At 35.9% G+C, this 22493-nt stretch overlaps 1 protein-coding gene across 6 annotated transcripts in view; it reads right to left on the bottom strand.

Annotated features, from left to right (window-relative positions):
* Window positions 1-377: 377 nt before the first annotated feature.
* Window positions 378-22493, bottom strand: part of TDRD3 (tudor domain containing 3) — a 191530-nt gene continuing 169414 nt past the window's right edge. For all 6 annotated transcript variants that reach the window (XM_007960526.3, XM_037986648.2, XM_007960522.3 and 3 more), the window contains exons 13-14: window positions 6628-6753; window positions 378-638 (exon numbers count right to left, since the gene is read on the bottom strand). In XM_007960526.3, the coding sequence (XP_007958717.2) occupies window positions 6637-6753 (117 nt within the window). In that variant the 3' untranslated portion in view covers window positions 378-638; window positions 6628-6636. The remainder of the gene's footprint in view (window positions 639-6627; window positions 6754-22493) is intronic.

Here is a 22493-nt window from a genome sequence, read left to right as displayed (position 1 = left end):
TATCCTATTTACCTCGGGCTATAAAAGGCAAGCACTTGCATTGTTCGGGGCCCTCCTGTATGCGGTAGAATGGAGGGACCAAGTTCGAACTTGTAGTAAAAGATCCTTGCCGCTTGGCTTTGACTCTGGACTCTGGTGGTCTTCTTTGGGGAACAAACGGTCTGGGCATAACACAGCTATTACCATACTAAGAACTACTATTTGGCTTTAGGTTGTTTTTTTAAGAAATGCAGCAAGCTGTGTCAGTTTATTCTGTAATTATATGGGGAGGCTTCAGTATGCTGTAATTGCTATCCTATAGAAGGCAATTAGTATGGGGTTAATACCAGATGAACAAGAAAGAGAACATCAGGCAAATAAAACACACAGTAAAACAATAATAGCACAATGGTTTTATTGATGGCAGAAGAAAAATTCTTCCTTTCACTTGTAAAAGGTATTTGCTTTATTTAACTCAGTATTTTTTCCCATTCTTTGTGTGAGTTGAATGTTTTTTCCACCCTAAAATCTGCTTTTTCTTTCTTCAAATAATAATATCCACCACAGCTGCTACTTATTCTGAAGAGAAAGTGGAAGGTCAACACGTTTCCACCAGGATGTTTCAGTCACCACCGGCTTGTTTCTTCACAAAGAGTTTCCTTTAAAAAGAAAGGAAGAAAATGAAATGGAAGCCTCAAATTAACTTTTCCATACTTTGTCAAGATACATTTCTTCTGAAACTTATCTGTAAATGTGAAGTGTTTGTATAAATGTAAATAGATCTTGACTAGAATAAATTTTGGATATTGCTAATTTGTAACCATAATCTTTATAAAGCAATATGAAAGAAAAAAGTGAAATTTTTTTGAAAATAAATTTTTCTTTTAGAATTTGTTAAAGTACGTTTCTGCCACTGTTATACCATTTATTGCTGGCATGTTGATTTAAGGAATTTGGATTAATTGAACTGTTTGTAACAGAGGATTCCCGAACACTGATGCAGTCTGCCAATGAGCCACGTCTTTCCCTATCCTAACCACCTCCAGTTCTTCTGTGAACACCTCTGAATTGAGTTGCTCCACACAGGTGATTTAGTTTGGTCTGTCACCTCCCCCTGCCTGCTCCCCACATTTATTAGGCACCACTCTAGTTAAAATCACTTTGGGTGGTGACAGGAGAAAGAGCTGAGATAAATGGCAGAGAAGATTTGTTTGCTCCGGGCCTATTTTAGCCTCATGCATGACAGCGTGCTTGGGCAGGGACTAGTGGAGTTCCTGCAGCTGCATACAAACAGCTCATAAGTCTTGGGAAGTAAACAGTCTCCTGCTTAGAAAATAAAGACCATCGGGTACTATAATCCTTACCTGCTGCCTGTTCTGCTGGCATGATGGAGTTCTGTAACAGTTACCTTTATATTGATCATTTTCCTGACACTGATGCTGGACCAGATTGTCAAAAAAATTTCAACATTTAAAAATACATCTTTTAGTAGTTAAAAATGGTGTTAAAAACCAGGACTTTGAAAATAAGCTTACAGTACCTATGTAGTAGTCTATGCTTGGCTATTGGTTTTAAGGTTTCTAACATGTGAAACTGTGAATACCATTCTTTCATCAAACAAAGAAGAAACTAGAAGTTCCAAGTGAGTCAGCGTTTATTTAACTGCTTTACACATTGAGCCTTGACCTCCATGGCAGCAGGAGCTTCCTGCTGATCTGTCTTACAAAGGCTTCCTACACAGGTCTCTGCCATCTCTCTCTTCACAGCAAGTCATGCAACTCTAACCAATGTTTGAGTGGACCAGTGCAATAGCTTCTTAGGTTCTTTCCTTCCTGTTGCTATAATCCATCCTACATCCAGCTGCAATATTTCCTAAGCTTAATTTTGATCATATCACTCTCTTAATCAAAAGTTCATGACAGCATCAAACACAACAAATTCAAACTCTTATATATCTGAAGCCATGCTGTTTTCATCACCGAAAAATATTTTTAATACCCATTGTTTTGGTTCATATTCTTTACTGTAGCCACTAAGAGCCACTTGCTATGGACTCTTGCTTCCCTTGTTTAAACTTTCCTCTGCCTATACAATATCTTCAGAGGACTCCACCCTACCAGGAATGTGAAGCTTAAACTTCACGTTTAAGGGCTGCTCCTACTAATTAGTATCTAGTTCCTAGGACTCCACTCATGTCAGAAACCTCTCCAAACCACAGAGTTTTGGTTGGACTAAAGAACTGTGTATAATTTCTCTATTTTATATCTGCTCATATTTCCAAGCTGTCTGAACAGTTATGACAGTGTCCAGGAACTAGAAGTTTGGAGTTTTGGGCTCTATCTCCCCTAAAGTCTCAGATCTGTCACCACTTTTTCTCAGACTTGGGTCTATTTTTCCACATGCTCCCTGAGACCGCCTCTCACCTAGCCCTGATTCCTAGGTATCTCCTGCTCTGTTAGTCACTGAAGCTGTCCTTAGTATCAGGCTCAAGGGGAATCCAATTCTCTCGCCACAATGAAGTTCGTGTGTGTGGAGGGTTGGGCGAAGGGGGTCTGTGGGGGCCTTGAAAAAAAGTTTTAGGATAATCAAAGAATGTGCAAATTACATATCTAAAACTTTATCAAAACATACTGATTTAATAAATACTTACTGAACAGTTACCATGTGTCATTCATCACCTAGTACTCAAAACATAAGAAAACTTATGACTATGAAATTATGTTTTTTAAAATTGATAATAGAAAGCACCTTAAGTGTTTTTCACTACCTTGATAATTTCAGATAACAAAACCTGAGAAAATTTCAGTCTATATTAGAATTCATGCTTATATTTGCTGGAAGTAAATGGCTGGCTACAATGTTTATCTTCTTTTTAGATGTTTAAGTTAATAAAAACCAGGAATGAGGAGACAAACATCTTTTGTCTCAAGAATATATTCCATCATGTAACAAGAGCAGAACGTTATTTTTGAACCTCCCATCCAAAGATAGTAGGTCAAAGAGGTATTTCATTCTACTTCATAGTCTTTCATAACATATGCTTGAATTAAAATGCAGAACTAAGTAAAATTTTCTTCAAACAAGATCACGTGTCTTATTTTTTAGGGTGAATTTTGTAGTGAGAGTTTTAAAATGATACCATCATGGCATGGTCCGCCAGTTTTTTTTTTATCAATGTCAGAAATCCAAAATATCTGCATCATATATTTCCTATGTTAACAGTACAATCCAAAGCAAGCATTTAGTCAAGGTGGAAGTCTTAACTCAGAGTACACAGAAAACCACTAAGATTGTGATGTTTAAGTTGATTAGGAAACGTGTGCATTGTTATTTAATATGGATAAGCTATAGTTACCCTACAGTTATAGTTTACAATTTACTTTTAAGCAATATATTCTTTTTCAAAGGAAATTTCCCATGGAACCCTAGCATATAAAATATATGAAAGAAACTAAAGAAGGGTCAAGGGGACTAAGAGTTCCCCTCATCTGGCTGCACCCTCATTCATGTTCACTGCTTCCTCTCTACTTCTAGCTCTGCTAGATCCTACCTGCCTTCAACAGCCCTGAAGAAATTGAGTCCATTGTTAAACAATGGCTGCCTTATAGCAATGAGGGCATTGACAATCTTGGGCCACAATTTAAAACCTTGTTTTAAGCAATTAAAAAGAAATAAAATACCCTGATTTCCTTTCCTTTGGATAAATACACAGTAGTGGGATTGCTGGATCATATGGTGGTTCTATTTTCAGTTTTTTTAGGAACCACCTTACTGTTCTCCATAGTGGCTGTGCTAATTTACATCTCCACCAACAACGTACAAGGGTTCTCCTTTCTACACATCCTTGCTAGCATTCATTATTGCCTTTCTTTTGGATAAAAGTCATTTTAACTGAGGTAAGGTGATATCTCACTGTATTTGATTTGCATTTCTTTGATGATTAAGGATGGTGAGTACTTTTTCATATACCTGTTGGTCATTTGTATGTCTTCTATTGAGAAATGCCTATTCAGGCTTTTGACCATTTTAAAAATCAGATTTTTTTTTTCATGAGTTGTTTGAGCTTATATATTCTGGTTATTAAGCCCTTGTCAGATGGACACTTTGAAAATATCTTCTCCCATTCTGTGGGTTGTCTCTTCACTTTGTTGACTATTTCCTTTGCTGTGCAGGATCTTTTTAACTTGATGTCATTCCATTTGTCCATTTTTGCTTTAGTTGTCTGTGCTTTTGAGGTCTTACTCAAAAAGTTTTTGCCCAGACCAATGTCCTAAAGTGTTTCTCCAGTGTTTTCTTCTACTAGTGTCATAGTTTCATGTCTTAGATTTAAGTCTTTAATCCATTTTGATTTTTGCTTATGATGAGAGTAGGGATCTAGTTTATTCTTCCACATACAGATATCCAGTTTTCCCAGGATCATTTATTGGAGAGACTATCATCCCTCCCAATGTATATTTTTTGGCATCTATGTAAAAAATGAGTTGACTGTAAATATAGAGCTTTATTTCTGGGTTCTCCATTCTGTTCCACTGGTCTGTTTGTTTTTATGTCAGTACTGTGCTGTTTTGTTTACTATGGCTTTGTAGTATAATCTGAAGTTAGGTAGTCTGATGCCTCCAGCTTTCTTCTTTTTGCTCAGGATAGCTTTTGCTTTTCTGGAACTTTTGTGGTTCCGTATAGATTTTAGAATTATTTTTTTTATTTATGTGAAGGATGTCCTTGGTATTTTAATATAGATTTCATTAAATCTATAGATTGCCTTGGGTAGTACTGTCATTTTAACAATATTGATTCTTCTAATCCATGAACATGGAGTATCTTTTCAGTTTTTTGTGTGTGTCCTCTTCAATTTCTTCTATCAGTGTTTTACAGTTTTCATTGTAGAGATCTTTCACTTCGTTGGTCAAGTTTATTCCTAGGTATTTTATTGTATTTGTAGCTATTTTACTTGGGATTACATTCTTGGTTTCCTTTTCAGATTGTTTGCTGTTGAGGCCAGGCATAGTGGGTCTCATGCCTGTAATCCCAGCACTTTGGGAGGCTGAGGCAGGCAGATTGCTTGAGCTCAGGAGTTTGAGACCAACCTGGGCAACATGGTGAAACCCCATCTCCACAAAAAATACAAAAATTAGCTAGGCATGGTGGTGTGCACCTGTAGTCCCAGCTACCAGGGAGGCTGAGATGGTAGGATGTCTTGAGCCCAGAAGGCAGAGGCTGGAGTGAGTTGAGATGGTGCCACTGCACTCCAGCCTAGGTGACAGAGCCAGACCCTGTCTCAAAAAAGAAGAAGAAGAAAAAGGAGGGAAAAAATAATTGTTTGCAGTTGACAAACAGAAATATTAGCATTTTTGTATATTGATTTTGTATCCTGCAACTTTACTGAATTTGTGAGTTTTAATAGTTTTTTTTGGTAGAATCTAGGTTTTTCTAAATATAAGATAATATCCTCTGCAAACAAGAATAATTTGACTCTTCCTTTCAAATTTGGATGTTCTTTATTTCTTTCTTTTGTTTAATTGCTCTGGCTAGTACTTCTATTTTATTCAACTATGTTGAATACAAGTGGTAAAAATGGACATCCGTGTCTTGTTCCAGATCTTAGAGGAAAGGCTTGCAGTTTTTCCCGTTCAGTATGATAGACTCATGCTGTGGTTTTGTCATATATGGCAAATTCTCAGTTTTTATTCACCTTTAAAAGTGATTTAATTATAAGCACGCTGAGCTTATTTTATAAGTGTATGTTCTGTCTTATACAACACAAAGTTGCTGAAGTCCTTACATATTCTTTTGATTCTGCTTAAAAACAGACATGGGCACTAAATGATAAACCACTTATTCCATGCCATAAGAAAAATATCTAGAGTCAAGAAGTAGCTCTTCTGTGACACTATGGACAATAGGTCAGGACTGTTTACTTGATGACCTTGCATTAGGCACACAAAAAAAGCCAGTGATAAAAAGAAAAAGGTGCTACGTTGGCTTGCTACAGTAATTCAGAAGTCAATTAGTATTAGACTTCCACTCTAGGCAGACTACTGTTATATGAGAAGCTGAGCATTAGAACAGATGAAAAAAATTTCTTCACTTAGGATGGCAGAACTAATTTTTAACTAGTGAAGGAACTCTGGGGAAGTTAAAGACATATTACATTCTAGGACAGTACTGCCCAGCAGAAATATCACAAGACATATGTAATTTAAAATTTTCTAGTAGCCACATTAAAAGGCATGGTGGCTCACTCCTGTAATCCCAGCACTTTGGGAGGCCAAGGCAGGTGGATCACCTGAGGTCAGGAGTTCAAGACCAGCCTGGCCAACATGGTGAAACCCCATTTCTACTAAAAATATCAAAAAAAAAAAAAAAAAAAAAAAAAAAAAAAAAAAAAAAAAAGCTGGGCATGGTGGTGGATGCCTGTAATCCCAGTTACTCAGGAAGTTGAGGCAGGAGAATCGCTTGAACCCAGGAGGCAGAGGTTGCAGTGAGCCAAGATCATGCCACTGCACTCACGCCACTGCCCACGCCAGCCTGGGCAACAAGAGTGAAACTTCGTCTCAAAGAAAAACAAATCACTCATTGGACTTATATGCTCAACATGAATTACATCTTTCTTTATATGAATCTTTTTACACTTCACAATGTTAAGTTTACCTTTTCGTATTAGTTCCGAGCCCGGGGTGGCTGGTAAAATTGTTGAGTTGGCCGAGTGGATCTTCTTGGCTGGCCATCACCTCCCCTACGGAACTCCAGAGTTTGGTCGTAGGTGCCTTCTTCCTCCTATTTGCAAAGAGTAGTGATTTTACATGTTCAAAATGGCTCCAAGTTTCTTAAGTAAAAAAAATTTTATAGTCCCTATTTTAATAATATCTCTCTTAAGCTGCCCCAGAATTCACACATGTCAACTTTTACAACAGAGGGAGGCAAGGGGAAGGAAGAAAAAAAAAAAGAAAGAAAGAAAGAAAAGAAAAAGTAAAAACTCTTTTGATCCTTGGTAATAGAAAAACGTCGTTTATAGTGGTAAGATTAGAACTGCATTTTATTCTAGAAAAGGAAACTATTTTCAAATAATAGCAAGATCATCTCATCAAATGGCTTGACACAATGTGGTAAAAACATACAGAAAAGCAAGCATTATAATAACGATTTTCTTGAATATTTGGGCTTCTAAATGTTTCTAGGTATTTATCATGGAAAAGGGTTTCGGTAGAATAAAGAAAAGCGGTTGAAGAGCCAAAGAATGTTCACCAGCTGTCTGTCCCCATCTGATGAAATCTCCAACACTGTTAAGAACCTTACATCTAGAGACAGAAAAAAATAGTGGTTTGGAAGAGGGGAGGAATACAATTTACATATAAAGAAAGCTTCATGCAAGATAGAGAGATCACTACAGTAAGACTCAAACTATTTTATTTGCTTTCTTACTGAGTGGGTGTATCTACCAGCTCAAGGAGTAGCATAGGGAAATTAGGATAAGCAGATTAAATAGCAGAAATAGTATAGTTAATTATAATATTTGAAAAGGACTTAGAAGCAACAAAATATAGCCAAAGCCACACTGGTTTCTTACTGAGTGCTGCCACCCTGTTATTTTAGTGTTTTTGAATTAACACAGCTATGAAGTATGTGCCCTATGAAAGAGAGAAAAAATTAGCTCTCAGTTTTGTTTATGAAAAGGAAAGCATCTATTTCACTAAGTAGGCAGTTTAAATTACAACTGAATTATCAGAGCACAATAATTTGCATGATTTTGAAAATTAATCCTATTTTTTTCTCTTCCTTACTTATCTTTGAATCTTCTTTCTAAAAATATTGCTTTCCTTTGACCTTATTAAAAACATAGAAAAGTAAATGAAAAGACTGAGTTCTATTCTTTAAATTTTTATAGATCGAATTACTGCATTTTTACCTAATGGAAACAAAGATAGCAAGATAATTTGGTCAAATCCTATTATTTAGCAATGATTTTAAAATTGGGCATGAACATAATTCTCATTTTAGACATCCTCCACAATATTCTTTAAAAAAAAATAAGAACTATTATTTCCACTTTATATAAAGAATACTGAGGCTTGGGAAAGTTTTGTGACTTTGCCCTAATACTTCTAAGACAGTAGTATCTTTGGGTTTTGCATTCTAACACTGCTGTTTAAATCTTTAAGTCTCAGTCTGCATGTTAAAAAAATAAGCCAATAGCCAAAAATTAATGATCCTCCTGAGGGGCCTATCATCACTGAAAGAAAAGAATGCAGAAATCTGACAATATATCTGGTATAATTGAATAACTGCCTTTTAGAGATCAACTTCCAGATGAGTTTTCCTTTCCCTATATCCCTTTCATTAACAATCAATCTCAAAATGGTTAGAAGTATCAGATATTATATCTGTAATTTAGCAAAGCAATTAAAATGCAGTGAGAAAAATATAAAAGTATTCAGGAAAGAAGTTATTTTTTATTATTCTAGTCAGTGTTCTGAATGATTTTCAAGTATTATAGCTAAATGTGAAAAGTAGCTATTTTAAGACAAATGACAACATTTGAAACTCTGCATATTAACTGAAAACTATGAAAATATATTTGGTACTGTAGGAGATGAAGTAATTATTTCAGGAATTAGAATGAAATACTATTTTTCTCCACACTTGGCTGCAGAACTGGCTGGAGAACATCTAAAAATCTGTATTTTATTAATAAAATACACAGAGATAGGACACTGTATTTGCTGAGAGAGTGATCTGGATTTACATAATAAAATGGCAATGCTATTTGAAAATCTATCTCTATCTATTGTGTTTAAAGAATTCATGAACTGAACTAACCAGATCCAAGTAAATGGTTTTATAGAGATGACCAACCATGAGATTTCTTTCACATAACTCATAACTTGATGTCTTTAATCTGTCTATATAAAGTAGAAGCCAAAAAAAGGTAAAAAAGATACCGACAGTTTGGTTTTCAGTTACAGTATCGTCAAAGAGGCACAATCTGTGCTTTTTAACTTTTAAAATATTCGTCCTGCACAGCTGTTGAGAGCAAATCTGGTTACCCACAACAATTACTTCTTATAGTCTATGGCTAGTAATTTTTAGCACAGAATGGGTACTTCTTTCCTCTTTATATAACACACAGCTTGATTTAATAGATCAGTTTATTTTCAGTCATCTTTGAATGAAATTTGTACTTTATTCCTCTTCAAGCCTATCTTCTTCCTTTAGGTCTCAGTACTCTCTAATAGATTTACAACTCAAAAAAATAATTTTAATTTCATAGTTTACAAACTTTTTTTAAAAATGTGACACTACATTATAGCTGGCACAGTTCTGGAAGGCTATCTAATCCATCCTTCTAGATTTGACAGATGAATCTATAAACCAAGAGAGGTGAAGTGATTTCCCCAAGTCACAGAACTAATTAGAGAAAGAGTCCAAACCAGGGCCATTTTCTTTCTGACTCACAGGCAAGGTTCTTTACAAGATCTGCAAGAATTTTTGTAAACCAGAACTGTCCAATGTTATCTTCGCCTAAAATTCTGAGATTCAGAACCATTTTATTGGGACTCAGATTTCTGCACCAGAAAATTTTTAAAAATCTACGTGTAAGCTAGAAGCCCCCGCTTCAAGTTGTCCCGTCTTGACCAAACCAATGTATTTCTAAAATGTATTTGACTGAAGTCTCACGTCTCCCTAAAATATATAAAACCAAGCTGCACCCTGACCACCCTGGGCACATTGTTCTCAGGACCTCCTAAGGGCTGTGTCATGGGCCATGGTCACTCATATTTGACTCAGAATAAATCTCTTCAAATATTAAAAAAAGACTTTTGCTTACCTCAGCCATGTTATCAGATAGGTTTTATAAAATTAAATAACTAATATTCAATATGAGCTCTTTTATTCTAATATTTGCTAGTTTATTGTTCCTTCTTAATGAAAAGATACTAAAATGCTATAATCATTGACACCAAACATAAATGAAGTGGTATTTTGAAAACAACAAAAGACAAAAACCAATGCAAAAAGGAGATACACAACTTCATCTATAATGTCCGTTTGACAAGTTACAACTGTGTTTTTCCTGCATATCATCTTCAATCTCTCATTACTGTATACTGTATCTGGAGTGGGAACACAGACAAACTACATATTCCCCATTTATAAATGAGCCGTATTATAAAAGTTCATCATAAATTGGTCACTTGGAACACACTTCAGTAGGAGGTATGAAACACACTTAAATAGAAGTCAGGTTCTCTGTTCCACAAATAGTAAGGTGAAATGCAGCTAAGCATACAAACCAGTGCTTTAAGGAAGGAGTTCTCAAGTGAGAGCTATTCTGCCTCCTGGGGGCATTAGGCAATGCCTGGAAGGAGTTGTTATTCCCTCTAATGGGTAGAGGCCAATGATGCTGCTAAATATCCTACAATGCACAGGACAGCCCACACAACAAAAAAGTATCCAGTCCTAATGCCAGCAGTGCTGAAGTTGAGAAACCTTAGGCTAGGCAAATTACCCTTCCTAATCCTAAGTATCAGAGCAGCCTGGAAAAGAATTCTAACCTTCAGGAAGTTTGGGTTTGGAAATCTGGGACATTTCTTCCTCTGCTTCTACCCCTAAGATGTAAATGCCGACCGAACTCTCTATGGAAATTTTGGGGGGGGGGGGGGGCCGGGGGGCGGGGGCGGGCGCTCTATTTGCTGAGAATACTTAAACACTTACCTCTGCTCCGGCTATAGGTTCATTTTTACTTAATGAATCGCCTTGCCATTTTTAAAAAAAAACTGATACGGAGTCGTGCTCTGTCACCCAGGCTGGAGTGCAATGGCGCAATCTTGGCTCAAGGCAACCTCCGCCTTCCAGATTCAAGCAATTCTCCCCCCTCAGCCTCCTGAGCAGCTGGGATTACAGGAACCAGCCATCATGCCCAGCTAATTTTTGTATTTTTGTAGAGACAGGGTTTCACCATGTTGTTCAGGCTGGTCTTGAGTTCCTGACCTCAGATGATCCACCCACCTTGGCTTTTCAAAGTGCTGGGATTACAAGTGTGAGCCACCACGCCTAGCCCATTTTATGTTATATTACTATTCCTTCAGCATTTTCCCAAGTCATAACTTTGTGAAGAGCCAGTGATAGATTATTTGGTTGGTGGAGGTGGGAAATGGGAATGACAATTATTCTCTTCATTGAAAAAATAAAAACTTGGAAAAACTTAATACTGTCACCTAATAGCAACGTTATGTGTAATTTAATAAAATTTAATTTGTTTCTTTTAACAGAATTTGTAGTCACAATACATAAGTCAATGTACTCTGCAATAGTCCTTGAAATTGAGGGTATTTTGAACCATGAAATGTTAATGAGTACATATCTCCTTCAGTGATTCATACATGAACCACTTATTCTATGAATTTCCAAGCCACCTTTTGCCTGAGGTGTTTAGCTTGTGTTTATGGAAGTGTAAACTAATTTTCATATAAAACGTAAGCAGTCATCATAAAGGCAAATCTGCTTTTCCAAAACATGTAATGGACTTTAAGAGTAAAACTTAAAATACCTTTACATACAAGTCTATTTTTAGATTAACTATACTAATATTCTTCTATATTCGAGTAGCTAAAAATTGAAAGCTGAATCAGCTCTTCTATTCTTTTCTTTTTTCTTTGAGACTGAGTCTTGCTCCGTCACCCAGGCTGGAGTGTGGTGGCGCAATCCTGGCTCGCTGCAACCTCTGCCTCCCAGGTTCAAGCTATTCTCCTGCCTCAGCCTCCCGAGTAGCTGGACTTACAGGCACACACCACCGAGCCCAGATAATTTTTTTGTATTTTCAGTAGAGACGGGGTTTCACCATGTTAGCCAGCCTGGTCTCGAACTCCTGATCTCAAGTGATCCGCGCACCTTGGCTTCTCAAAGTGCTGGGATTCCAGGCGTGAGCCACTGTGCCCAGCCTTAGCTCTTATTTTCTATGAAGATTACAGACAACCTTGGTGCCCATGGGAGTCATGTATTATTATCAATACTGAACTTTACCAATTATCCTTGTTTAAAAAAAGTTCCACTTTAATATTTGTAGTTCTACTACAAAAAACAAACAAGCAAACAAAAAAAACAAAACCCGGGTCCACAGTATCCTGGAACCACAGATTATAAAACAAGAAGATTTTGTAAAGAACAGCTAGTCAAACTGAGAGGCTATCACTTGCTCAAGTAACTAGTGCCACTACTTGGGCTAGAACACAGGTCTGACTCACAAGCCTGACTGCCCCTCACTGTGGTACCTAGTAATGATGGTAAGGAATACAGGTATCATAAATCTCAGAACTGCAGGGGAACTGGAGACCAATCTAACAGAGCAGATTTATATTTTTTTTATTATTTATTTTGAGGATAAATTCAGCACTCTTGTTTCAAATGAAATCTTATGTAGAATTCCTATATAAAATATATGGGCCCAGGTTAAAGTGGGTGTTTTTATACATTTGTGAGCAGTGCCCCCTTGGCTTTCTCTTCCTCAATTTCTTCAACCTCTGTAGCCCTCAAGCCATAGAAATTAAAAACTCAACCAGTTCAACCTTTGCTACTCACTGAAAACCAATTGGGTGGAGTGACTTGATTAATAAAATGAGCTGGTGGAAGAGCCAGAACTGGAATGCAGGCCTCTGGCTCTGAGTTCAGAGCCTTTCTCCCTTTGCCTTCTATCATAGAGAAAATTTAAACCCTATACTTGACTCCTATAAATCAAATGTCTCATTTTATAATAAAAATTCACTTCATATACCTAAATGGAAAAAACTCTCAAGTTTCATAAACATATGAGAAAATGATTATGATATATAACCAAATATAGTAAATTTTATAACAGATTAATTTATCCTGGTTTCTGAAGCTTTGAGTAAAACCATTCCCCTTTAGAAGAAAATATATTGGAGAATTATAGTCTCCCATCCCTCCAGAGCAGCTCTAAGAGAATCTCTTTTTATGTACCTCATCCAGCATATTTTATTTAAACCAAAACATTTTATGGCAGAAGAGGAAAAAATGCTAAATGAAGACAAAAGAAAAATCAGATCCAAAACCTTATTACTAAACAACTGTTTCAAAATGCATGGCTGACATAACATAATATTTTCATTCCAGTATCATAGAAAATTTCAGGAGGACTGTGGGACCTCCCATTGTGGTTCTAATCTTTTTCTTTAAATACTATATTTTCTAAAGTTATATTAAAATTGTTTATGATTCTACAAGATATCATGAAATCATGTGAATACCCAACTCAAGGGTTTTATTATAAGCTCTGCCCAGTAAAGCACAATCTAAACAAGACATCTAAACTTTAACATAAATGAAAAATTAATTTTTAAATGACAGTAGAAGCAAATACAGTACTATTCATCACTGTCCTTCCTCTAACATCACTAAGATCTATACATTAATATAATGTAAACAAGCTATTTTTGGCAGGGTAAGCACTTGTGAAAATTCAATGAAACATCAAAAAGCTGCATCCATATTTTAATTAGAATATAGTACAAAAAAGATAATAGAAGTCACCCTTATTAAATTCCAAATGATAAAAGTTATGGATCCTCTTCCATGTGAAAACACATGAGTTTACAACTTGAAACAGAAAATAAGGAATATGAATGCTTATTCTATTTTGTGCCTGACATTTTGCATGTTATCTTATTTAATCCTTATAACAAGGCTTTGAATTAATCTCACCATTTTATAGATGAAAAAACTAAGGCTCCTTAGCCCAAAGTTGTATAAGTGGCCATGCTTCAGTGAGACTCTTAGGCTGTACACTTGAAGTTCTTTTCATTGCATCATACAGTACATTTCTTGCTTCACATAGTTTTCCATCAGGAACTTTTTTCTAAAGTCAATGTTATTCCTGAATTTTTTCTGCTTTATTGAGGTATACACACACAGGAATCATATATATTTAAGATGTACAACTTGATGTTTTGATGTAGGTATACACTGTGAAATAATCACAATCAAGGTTAACATACCCATCACCTCACAGTTTCCATTTTCTTTCTTCTTTCTCCGTTTTTGTGGAAAAGTACACAAGATCTACCTTGTTAGCAAATTTCAAGCCTACAATACACCACTATTAATTGTAGTCACCATTTTATACATTAAATCTTCAGAACCCATTCATCTGGCATAACTGAATCTTTGTAATCTTTGACCAACATCTCCTCATTTCCCTCACCCTCTGCTCCTGGCAACCACCATCCTACTCTGTTTCTATGACTTTGACTATTTTAGATTCCACATATAAGTGAGATCATGTAGTGTTTGTCTTTCTGTGTCTGGCTTATTTCATTTAGCACAATATCCTCCAAGTTCTATGGTTAATTTTAACTAAATGGATAGCTTCAGCCCTGAAGCTATAAACATCACGGAATGGTTATTGTCTTTGTTGAAATAGTTAAGTACAAGGATGAATATATAATTTTTAAAAATGTGTACCTCTCTGAAACCCATTGCTAAAGGTTAAATAGATTCCAAAAGCTTGTCCAGAAATCAGAGTAGGGAACATATTTCTGCTCCAAAAGGTGTCAGTTGGCTCAAAGATTTCCTTAAAAGATACTATATCACAGCATTGGCATGTAAGAGCTCAACCTCTTAAGTCACTGGGTTTAGATCCTACCACATCATAGGCATGTTACTTAACTTTTCTACATCTTAGTTTTCTCATATAGATTATAGTAATGACCTCAGAGGTTTAGCAGGATAATTCTATGAGAAATACCTAAAAAGAGCTTCACCAATAGGCAATCAGTGTTGGCTATTAGTCTCAATCAAATAACTCTAAGCTAATAAAATATACTTGTATTCGAAACACATGAGTTTGTTTACCCACTTCAATTAAATTAAATAGACTGATAGATTTTGCTGAAAATCAGGAACTGAGCTTGTTGTAAGTGTATTCTTCAAATTACTTTCAGCAGAAAAAAAAAAAAAAAAAAAAAAAAAGCAAAAATGCCTGTGGAAAAAAATGAAAGAGCCAAGGCAAGAAGAAAGGTTCTTGCCACCAGCTTAACTTTTATTTCTTCAGAGGTTCAAAAACTATTCACGAAAACTAATAATATCATATAATTCATTTTATTGTTACCATTTTTTTTGTTTTGTTTTGGGGAGAGGCAGGTGGCCTCTTTTTCTTCTTTTTTAATGTATAAAGAAAAAAGGGCAAATAGAACAAAAGGAGGAAAGAAATTAGCAAAGGAGCATTACTGAAAATGATCAATCAAAAGTTACAGACACTCTATAAAATCTGAGTATTTTAAGATAAAGCAAACAATAAATTAACATGATTAACTTCTTTGAACATCCTGCCTTTAGCCTACACCCTTAAAATTTTAAGATATCCCATAAAAAGAAACCAATTAGAAACAATATTTTAAAGGTAGAAGTACAGCAATTATGATTAATAATGAAAAATGCATATGCCTATCTATGCCTATTGATATGTTTTCAGGTCAATGCCTGTAAATTATTTTTACAAAAGCAACTACTTTCCCAAATATGCTAACTGAGTATGTTTTAGAATATTTTATGGTTAAGACATATGAACACTAATCACAAGTGGTTAACTATTTCACTCTCTCATAGTTTATGTCATTTTTACATTTGAAATTGGTAGGTTAATATAAGGTGAGTTAACGAATTCTTTCTCTGAGAGCAATGATTATATCATAATGCCAGAATGCTTTCAATCCTAAAACAGGCCAACATATTTTATATATGTGACTGGCCAACAATAGAGATAGATACAGTATGCCATGGAGACCTATAACACAGATTTTTAAAAATCAGAAAAAAAGAGCCAGGTGCAGTAATCCCAGCACTTTGGGAGGTTGAAGTGGGCAGATTATGAGGTCAAGAGATCAAGACCGTCCTGGCCAACATGGTGAAACACCATTTCTACTGAAAATACAAAAATTAGCTAGGCATGGTGGCACGCGCCGGTAGTCCCTGCTACTCGGGAGGCTGAGGCGGGAGATTCGCTTGAACCAGGGAGGTGGAGGTTGCAGTGAGCCGAGACTGCACCACTGCACTCCAGCCTGGCGACAGAACGAGACTCTGTCTTAAAAAAAAAAAAAAAAAATCCTTTATGTCAAATTGATAAAATACAGGCCAGATCAATGCCACAAAAGAGTACTAAAACTTGGAGTGGTAGGAGAGATAAGAAATGTTTGATATAATTGTAAGAAAGAATTTTTATACCAAATGATACAAAAATAGTTGTTTGCTGATGTTTTCACCCTCTTAATGAGAGTTAAGAAATATAAAAATGACAGGAAAAGAATGAAAAATTTAAGCCTTAAAGCAGGTAGGGCCCAATGTAACAAACACCATTATCACATTTAACTCCCTATTCATGTCCAACAACCCATAGTTTATTATTTCTCTTCAGTGAAATATAAAGAAAACTATGGTTTATAAACCTTTATATATTACCAGGCTGAGTACTAAAGTTATAGTTTCAGAAATGTGAAGTACTCCAGGAGTCACTGATCTGATCTTCCCTTTAGCACAAAATTCATCCATGGCATTCACACATATGGTAGCTCTGCCTCTAGCAAACAACTCAGGTGAAGGGAGCTGAGGCTTCCTCCGGCAGCCAACTCCATTGCTTTGCATCCTTCACTAGAAAGTGCAAATCTAAACATCTGGAACTACTTTTTTTTTTTTTTTTAAGACAGAGTTTCACTCTTATTGCCCAGGCTGGAGTGCAATGACACAATCTCAGCTCACTGCAACCTCTGCCTCCTGGGTTCAAGTGATTCTTCTGCCTCAGCCTCCCGAGTAGGTGGGATTACAGGCATGCGCCACCATGCTGGCTAATTTTTTGAATTTTTTAGTAGAGACGGGGTTTCTCCATGTTGGTCAGGCTGGTATCAAACTCCTGACCTCAGGTGATCTGCCCACCTCAGGCATGAGCCACTGCACTCGGCCTCTGGAACTTCTATTTACATTTTCTTAAGTCTGTTTCCTTTGCTATATGAAAGATATTATTTAAAAATAAATATTCTACTTCTCCTTATTCTATTACTAAGAATTCTTGGTCAAATACCATTATTTCCAGAATCTCCATCATCTTGATTATCTTTTCCTTTATACATTTTCGTAGTTACCATTCTGCATAACCTAGTACACTAAGAATAACATTCCAAGTATGGCTTACTTGGAACACAATGCTATTATTTCTCATGAAGGTACTCTAATAGGCAATATATACATCTATTAGGCAATCTGATATCTAATCTTGCTTTAATATTTTTAGTAGGTGCTCAATTACTGGTCACTCATATTGTGCTTGCCATCAAATGAAATCCTTACAATCTATTCCCAGATATATTTTATTCTACATTTGTAGGTAATTATCTTCCCAACCTAAATACAAAGTTTTAAATTTAAGTGTATAAAGTCCATGTGCTAATGAAAGATATTACTTTGGCACAGTATATTGGTATATTCTGAAATTAACTATGTAATATTACATCAGGTACTTCTAAAAAGTTATTTAGGTGACTTGTTAGCCTTTATTTTTACAGTCTGAGTGGAAGTTAGAAGAACACCATCTAAAAGGGTAGTATCTAAATGGGTAGTTGAAACGTACCTTAATCTTGAAGCAAGATCCTAGTGAATTTTAGAAGACAATAAAGATAGTCTCAGTGTAAGATTAAGCTCTTTTAGCAATGGAATAATAGGTTAAAAGAAATAGGTTGTTTTTTTTCCTACCCTATGTAAAATACTTTTATCACCTTGAGAAGTACCAGCTGATACCTCTAACCACTACATTTTCCATTCTCTACTTACAGTTTGTGAGAACTCAGATTGAATGAACTAAATGACACTCATCAGAACAATTTATCATATGCTGAGAAACAATTAATATGCTAAACATTTTTATAAACATTATTTCATTAAACTCATACAAAAATTCTCAAGTAAGTTTGTATAATTTACCTCCATTTACAGATAAAATGAAGGTTCATGCTCCATGGTGTCACCAAGTCCTAAACCTGACTATTAGCTCTGCAACTTACTAGCTCAAAGATTTTGAGCAAGTTACTTAACAGCTCTGAACCTATATTTGTAGTTTTCCTAGTGTATAAACATATAAATATTTGTTTTATAGAGATCCTATAGATATTAAATCAGTTAATGTACATCAAGAGTTATACATGGTGTTGAGCACACAATAAGTATTTCAATGGTAATCATGTTTTGAAACTCTAATCCTAACATTATCAACCATTTATACTACTTTACCTCAGTAAAGATAAAGTAGAGAATATATCATCTTATCTAAATGCTGATTTTGTACAACATGCTTAAAAGTATGAATTTTTGCTTCTATTGAGATTTCAAAATGTTCAACATATCAGTAATTAGCTTTATTTTAAAAAGAGTTATTCTCTTTCCAAGCTTAGAAAAACTTCTCAGTCATTTTTGATTGTAGTATGGTTGAAGGAAGAAAAAGTATCCCCAAGATTTTCTACAAGAACAGTAAGAGATGAACTTACTTCTGTTAACTTAGGTAAAGGAAAATTAGATGACATATATCACCTGATTCAACTAGGACTACTAGATATATTACATTTTAGTGTAACGATTCTATCGCTAGGTTTATTGAAATTTATAAACCGTATTTTAGTAACCTGTAACTCCACATCTGAAACATCTGAGATGTTCAACAGAAGTTGGGGGAACTGATACAATCTGCAGAGTAATTTGCTTATCATCTTCCACAAAGGAAGAACATAATAAATGTATAATCATATCAAATATGTTATATTCTTTTCATTCAAGGATGAAGCTATTTCTCCTTTGCCATTCAGCCATAGCTGAAACAGTGAGAGTAAGAACAAGTTAGGAAAGCATGAAGTCTCAGTATTAGAGTCACATATTTTCTTGGGTTTTTCAAATAGTATCTTCCTGAAAAGTGTTAAGACAATCAACTTTTTAAAAATTCTAAGTTTATCCATAAGATTATTTAAAGTGTGCCCCTTTGTTGTGCCCCTGCCCCCAATGTAAATTGTATATTAAAAAGTAGAGCAAATAGATCATCCAGACTAAGAGAAAGGTACAGTGGAGTATCAGTGATGATGTCTATATTGTAAAGCAATTTGTAAGACTGAAGATTATTAATTAAGGCTCAAAGACAAATAAAAAAGACTAGGAAAGTTCAAGTTATTCTAACAGTGTTGATAAGCTACATTCTTCAGAGTATAAAATACATAATACAATAGTCAATTCACTTTCATTATCTTTGAATAAGGGCATGACAGTCTTTTAAAAGCTGCTCTGAAGTGAGGAGGAAAAGCCTGTCCAGGGTTAAACACTAATTTATGCAAAACCCAGGTTTTGACAAGAATCCTGTCAATGTCAACCAGCAGGTACACTGACAGCAGGACTGGCTGAAAAGCTTTGTGCCAGAGCTAAAATGGAAATCACTGATTTATGAAGGCTGTTACAAACTGTAGGATTTCAAAAGTGTGAAGAAAAATGGTTTTCATAAAGAAAAACTTAAAATCTTTGTAAATTTGCAACCAATATTGTTATCTTAAAGGAGCATGGTTCTTTCATTCTGTGAGAAAAACTAGTTTACTTTAAAAAGAGTTGTAGATTTTTATATTAAATATATATTTTAAGATTTCTAATAAAGAACCTCATTATATTAATAACATTGTGATATAGTTTGGCTCCACCAAAATCTTATCCCAAATTGTATTCCCCACATGTCAATGGAGGGACCTGATGGGAGGTGACTGGATCATGGGTCTGTTTCCCTCATGCTGTTCTTGTGATAGTGAGTGAGTTCTCGTGAGAGCTGATGGTTTTAAGTGTTTAGCAGTTCCCCTTTTGCCCTCTCTACTGCCACCTTGTGAAGAAGGTGCTTGCTTCTCCTTTGCCTTCTGCCTTGATTTTAAGTTTCCAGAGACCTCCCCAGTCATGCAGAACTGAGTCGATTAAACCTCTTTTTTTTTTCTTTTTTTTTAATAAATTACCCAGTCTCAGGTAGTATCTCTATAGCAGTGTAAGAATGAACTAATACAGAGAACTGGTACCAGCAGGGTGGGGTACTGCTATAAAGATAACCTGAAAATGTGGAAGCGACTTTGGAACTGGGTAACAGGCAGAGGATAGAACTGTTTGGAGGGCTCAAAAGAACACAGGAAGATGTAGGAAAGTTTGGAACTTCCTAGAGACTTGTTGAATGATGTTGACCAAAATGCTGATAGTGAATGATGATTTAGGGCAATGCAGAGGGGAAATGTGGGGCTGGAGCCCACACACAGAGTCCCCACTGGGGCACTGCCTAGTGAAGCTGCGAGAAAAGGGCCATCATCCTCCAGACCCCAGAATGGTAAATCCACCTATAGCTTGCACCTTGTGCTTGGAAAAGCCACAGGCACTCAACACCAGCCTGTGAAAGCAGTCATAGGGGCTGTACCCTGCAGAGCCACAGGGGCGGAGCTGCTCAAGGCCTTCAGAGCCTACCCCTTGCATTAGTGTGTCCTGGATGTAAGACATGGAGTCAAAGGAGATTATTTTGGAGCTGTAAAATTTCATGAGAACCCTGCCAGGTTTCAGACTTGCATGGGGCCTGTGGCTCCTTTGTTTTAGCTGATTTCTCTGATTTGGAATAGGACATTTACCCAATGCCTGTACCTCCATTATATCTTGAAAGTAACTAAGTTGCTTTTGATTTCACAGGCGCAAAGGCAGAAGGGACTTACTTGCCTTGTCTCAGATGAGACTTTTGACTTGGAATTTTAAGTTAATGCTGGAATGAGTTAAGACTTTGGGGAACTGTTGGGAAGGCACGATTGGTTTTGAAATACGAAAAGGATATGAGATTTGGGAGAAGCCAGGGGCGGAAAGATATGGTTTGGCTCTGTGTCCCCACCCAAATCTCATCTCAAATTGTAATCCCCATATGTCGAGGGAGAGACCTGGCAGGATGTGACTGAATCATGGGGATGGTTTCCCCCATGCTGTTCTCATGACAGCGAGTGAGTTCTCAGGAGAACTGATGGTTTTAAAAGTGTTTGCAGTTCCTCATTTGCCCTCCTACCTGCTGCCTCATGAAAAAAGGTGCTTGTTTCTCCTTCACCTTTTACCATACTGTAAGTTTCCTGAGGCCTCCCCAGTTATGCAGAACTGTGAGTTAATTAAACCTCTTAAAATAAATAACCCAGTCTCAGGTAGTATCTTTATGCTGATAGAAGTGTGAGAACGGACTAATACACATTGAAACAGAAAAGAAAATTTTAACAGAAAAAAATAAAAGGAAAAGGAATTAGTCTGAAGAAAAGGGTGGTGCAAAGCAGCAGCTTGGGTTTACTTCCTAGAGAGGTAATTTGGAATGGATACTCAACTCCTGATCTGGAAATTTCAATCAGTGGCTGCTGCTGCAATTAAGGGTCAACAAGCATTACTTTCAGGAGGTGAACAATAAAAGAGACTGTTCTTTCCAAAGCCTTAAAGGAAAACAAGAGAAATAGAATCAACATTAATTAACAACCTGTGTGCCAAGCATTTCAATCATTCAATGACCTAACAAGATGTTTACTGAATAATTCTTATGTTCCTCACAATAATCCTGTGAGGTTACATGTTTTTATAGGTATTTGCCACCGAAGAAAACAAAACTAAAGTTAAAAAATATTCTATATCTTTCCCAGGGTATGGTGGACTCTAAAATTCATGCTCTTTCCATTTTTCCCAGTGGATAGAGAGGCTAGAGAAGAGGATTAGACTGGCCACATTGAACTCTTAAAGGTTTATATAAGTAGACCAAAAGGAAGTGCTTTCCATCTCGCATTTTAAACACATAATGAAATTAGTAAAACAAAGTAGATATAATTTACATACTATAGTTCCTATTGTCAAACACAAATTATCCACAATACTTTCTACTCTCACTCAACAGAGAGAAAGAGCTATCCCAAAATGGCTGCAGTATCCATAAGCAGTTCCTATACTTAAATGAATTAATTTAAGTAAAAGAGCTTAGAATAATGTCTGCTACAAAGTTGAGTGTTCAATAGTTCAATAAAATGAGCTATCACTATTACTTCACAAATGTAAAGTTTTATTTTTTATAATGCCAGATAACAACATAAACAGTTTTTCTTTTATTAGTTTGAGCCATTCAATTTGACTATTTTATCCCAATGAGTTAACCTAACACAAAATGCTAAACTAGCTCTTAATTGGCACTTTACAAAGTGATTTTATAATTCATCTGGATTACTTGACTAATGTAATACTAAAAAGAGACTACGAATCTTGTCATTAGCAAAATGTTCATTTTTCTTACAATGAAGAAAGGAACCCAGAGGCAACCTATTTGCTAAGACAAATCCTACCAGCTTATCAAATACAGTTATCATTTTTATAAAATTCATGCAAGTTCCCTCTCTTCGTATCTATAGACATGGAGCATTAACTCCTCCAAGAACATGACTATTGAGAAGAAAAGTGTAATAAAGCAC

Source organism: Chlorocebus sabaeus, chromosome 3 (genome assembly GCF_047675955.1).
Source record: "Chlorocebus sabaeus isolate Y175 chromosome 3, mChlSab1.0.hap1, whole genome shotgun sequence".
Classification (NCBI taxonomy): domain Eukaryota; kingdom Metazoa; phylum Chordata; class Mammalia; order Primates; family Cercopithecidae; genus Chlorocebus; species Chlorocebus sabaeus.
Note: the sequence above shows the minus strand (reverse complement) of the source record. Positions and strands in the feature narration are given on the sequence as shown.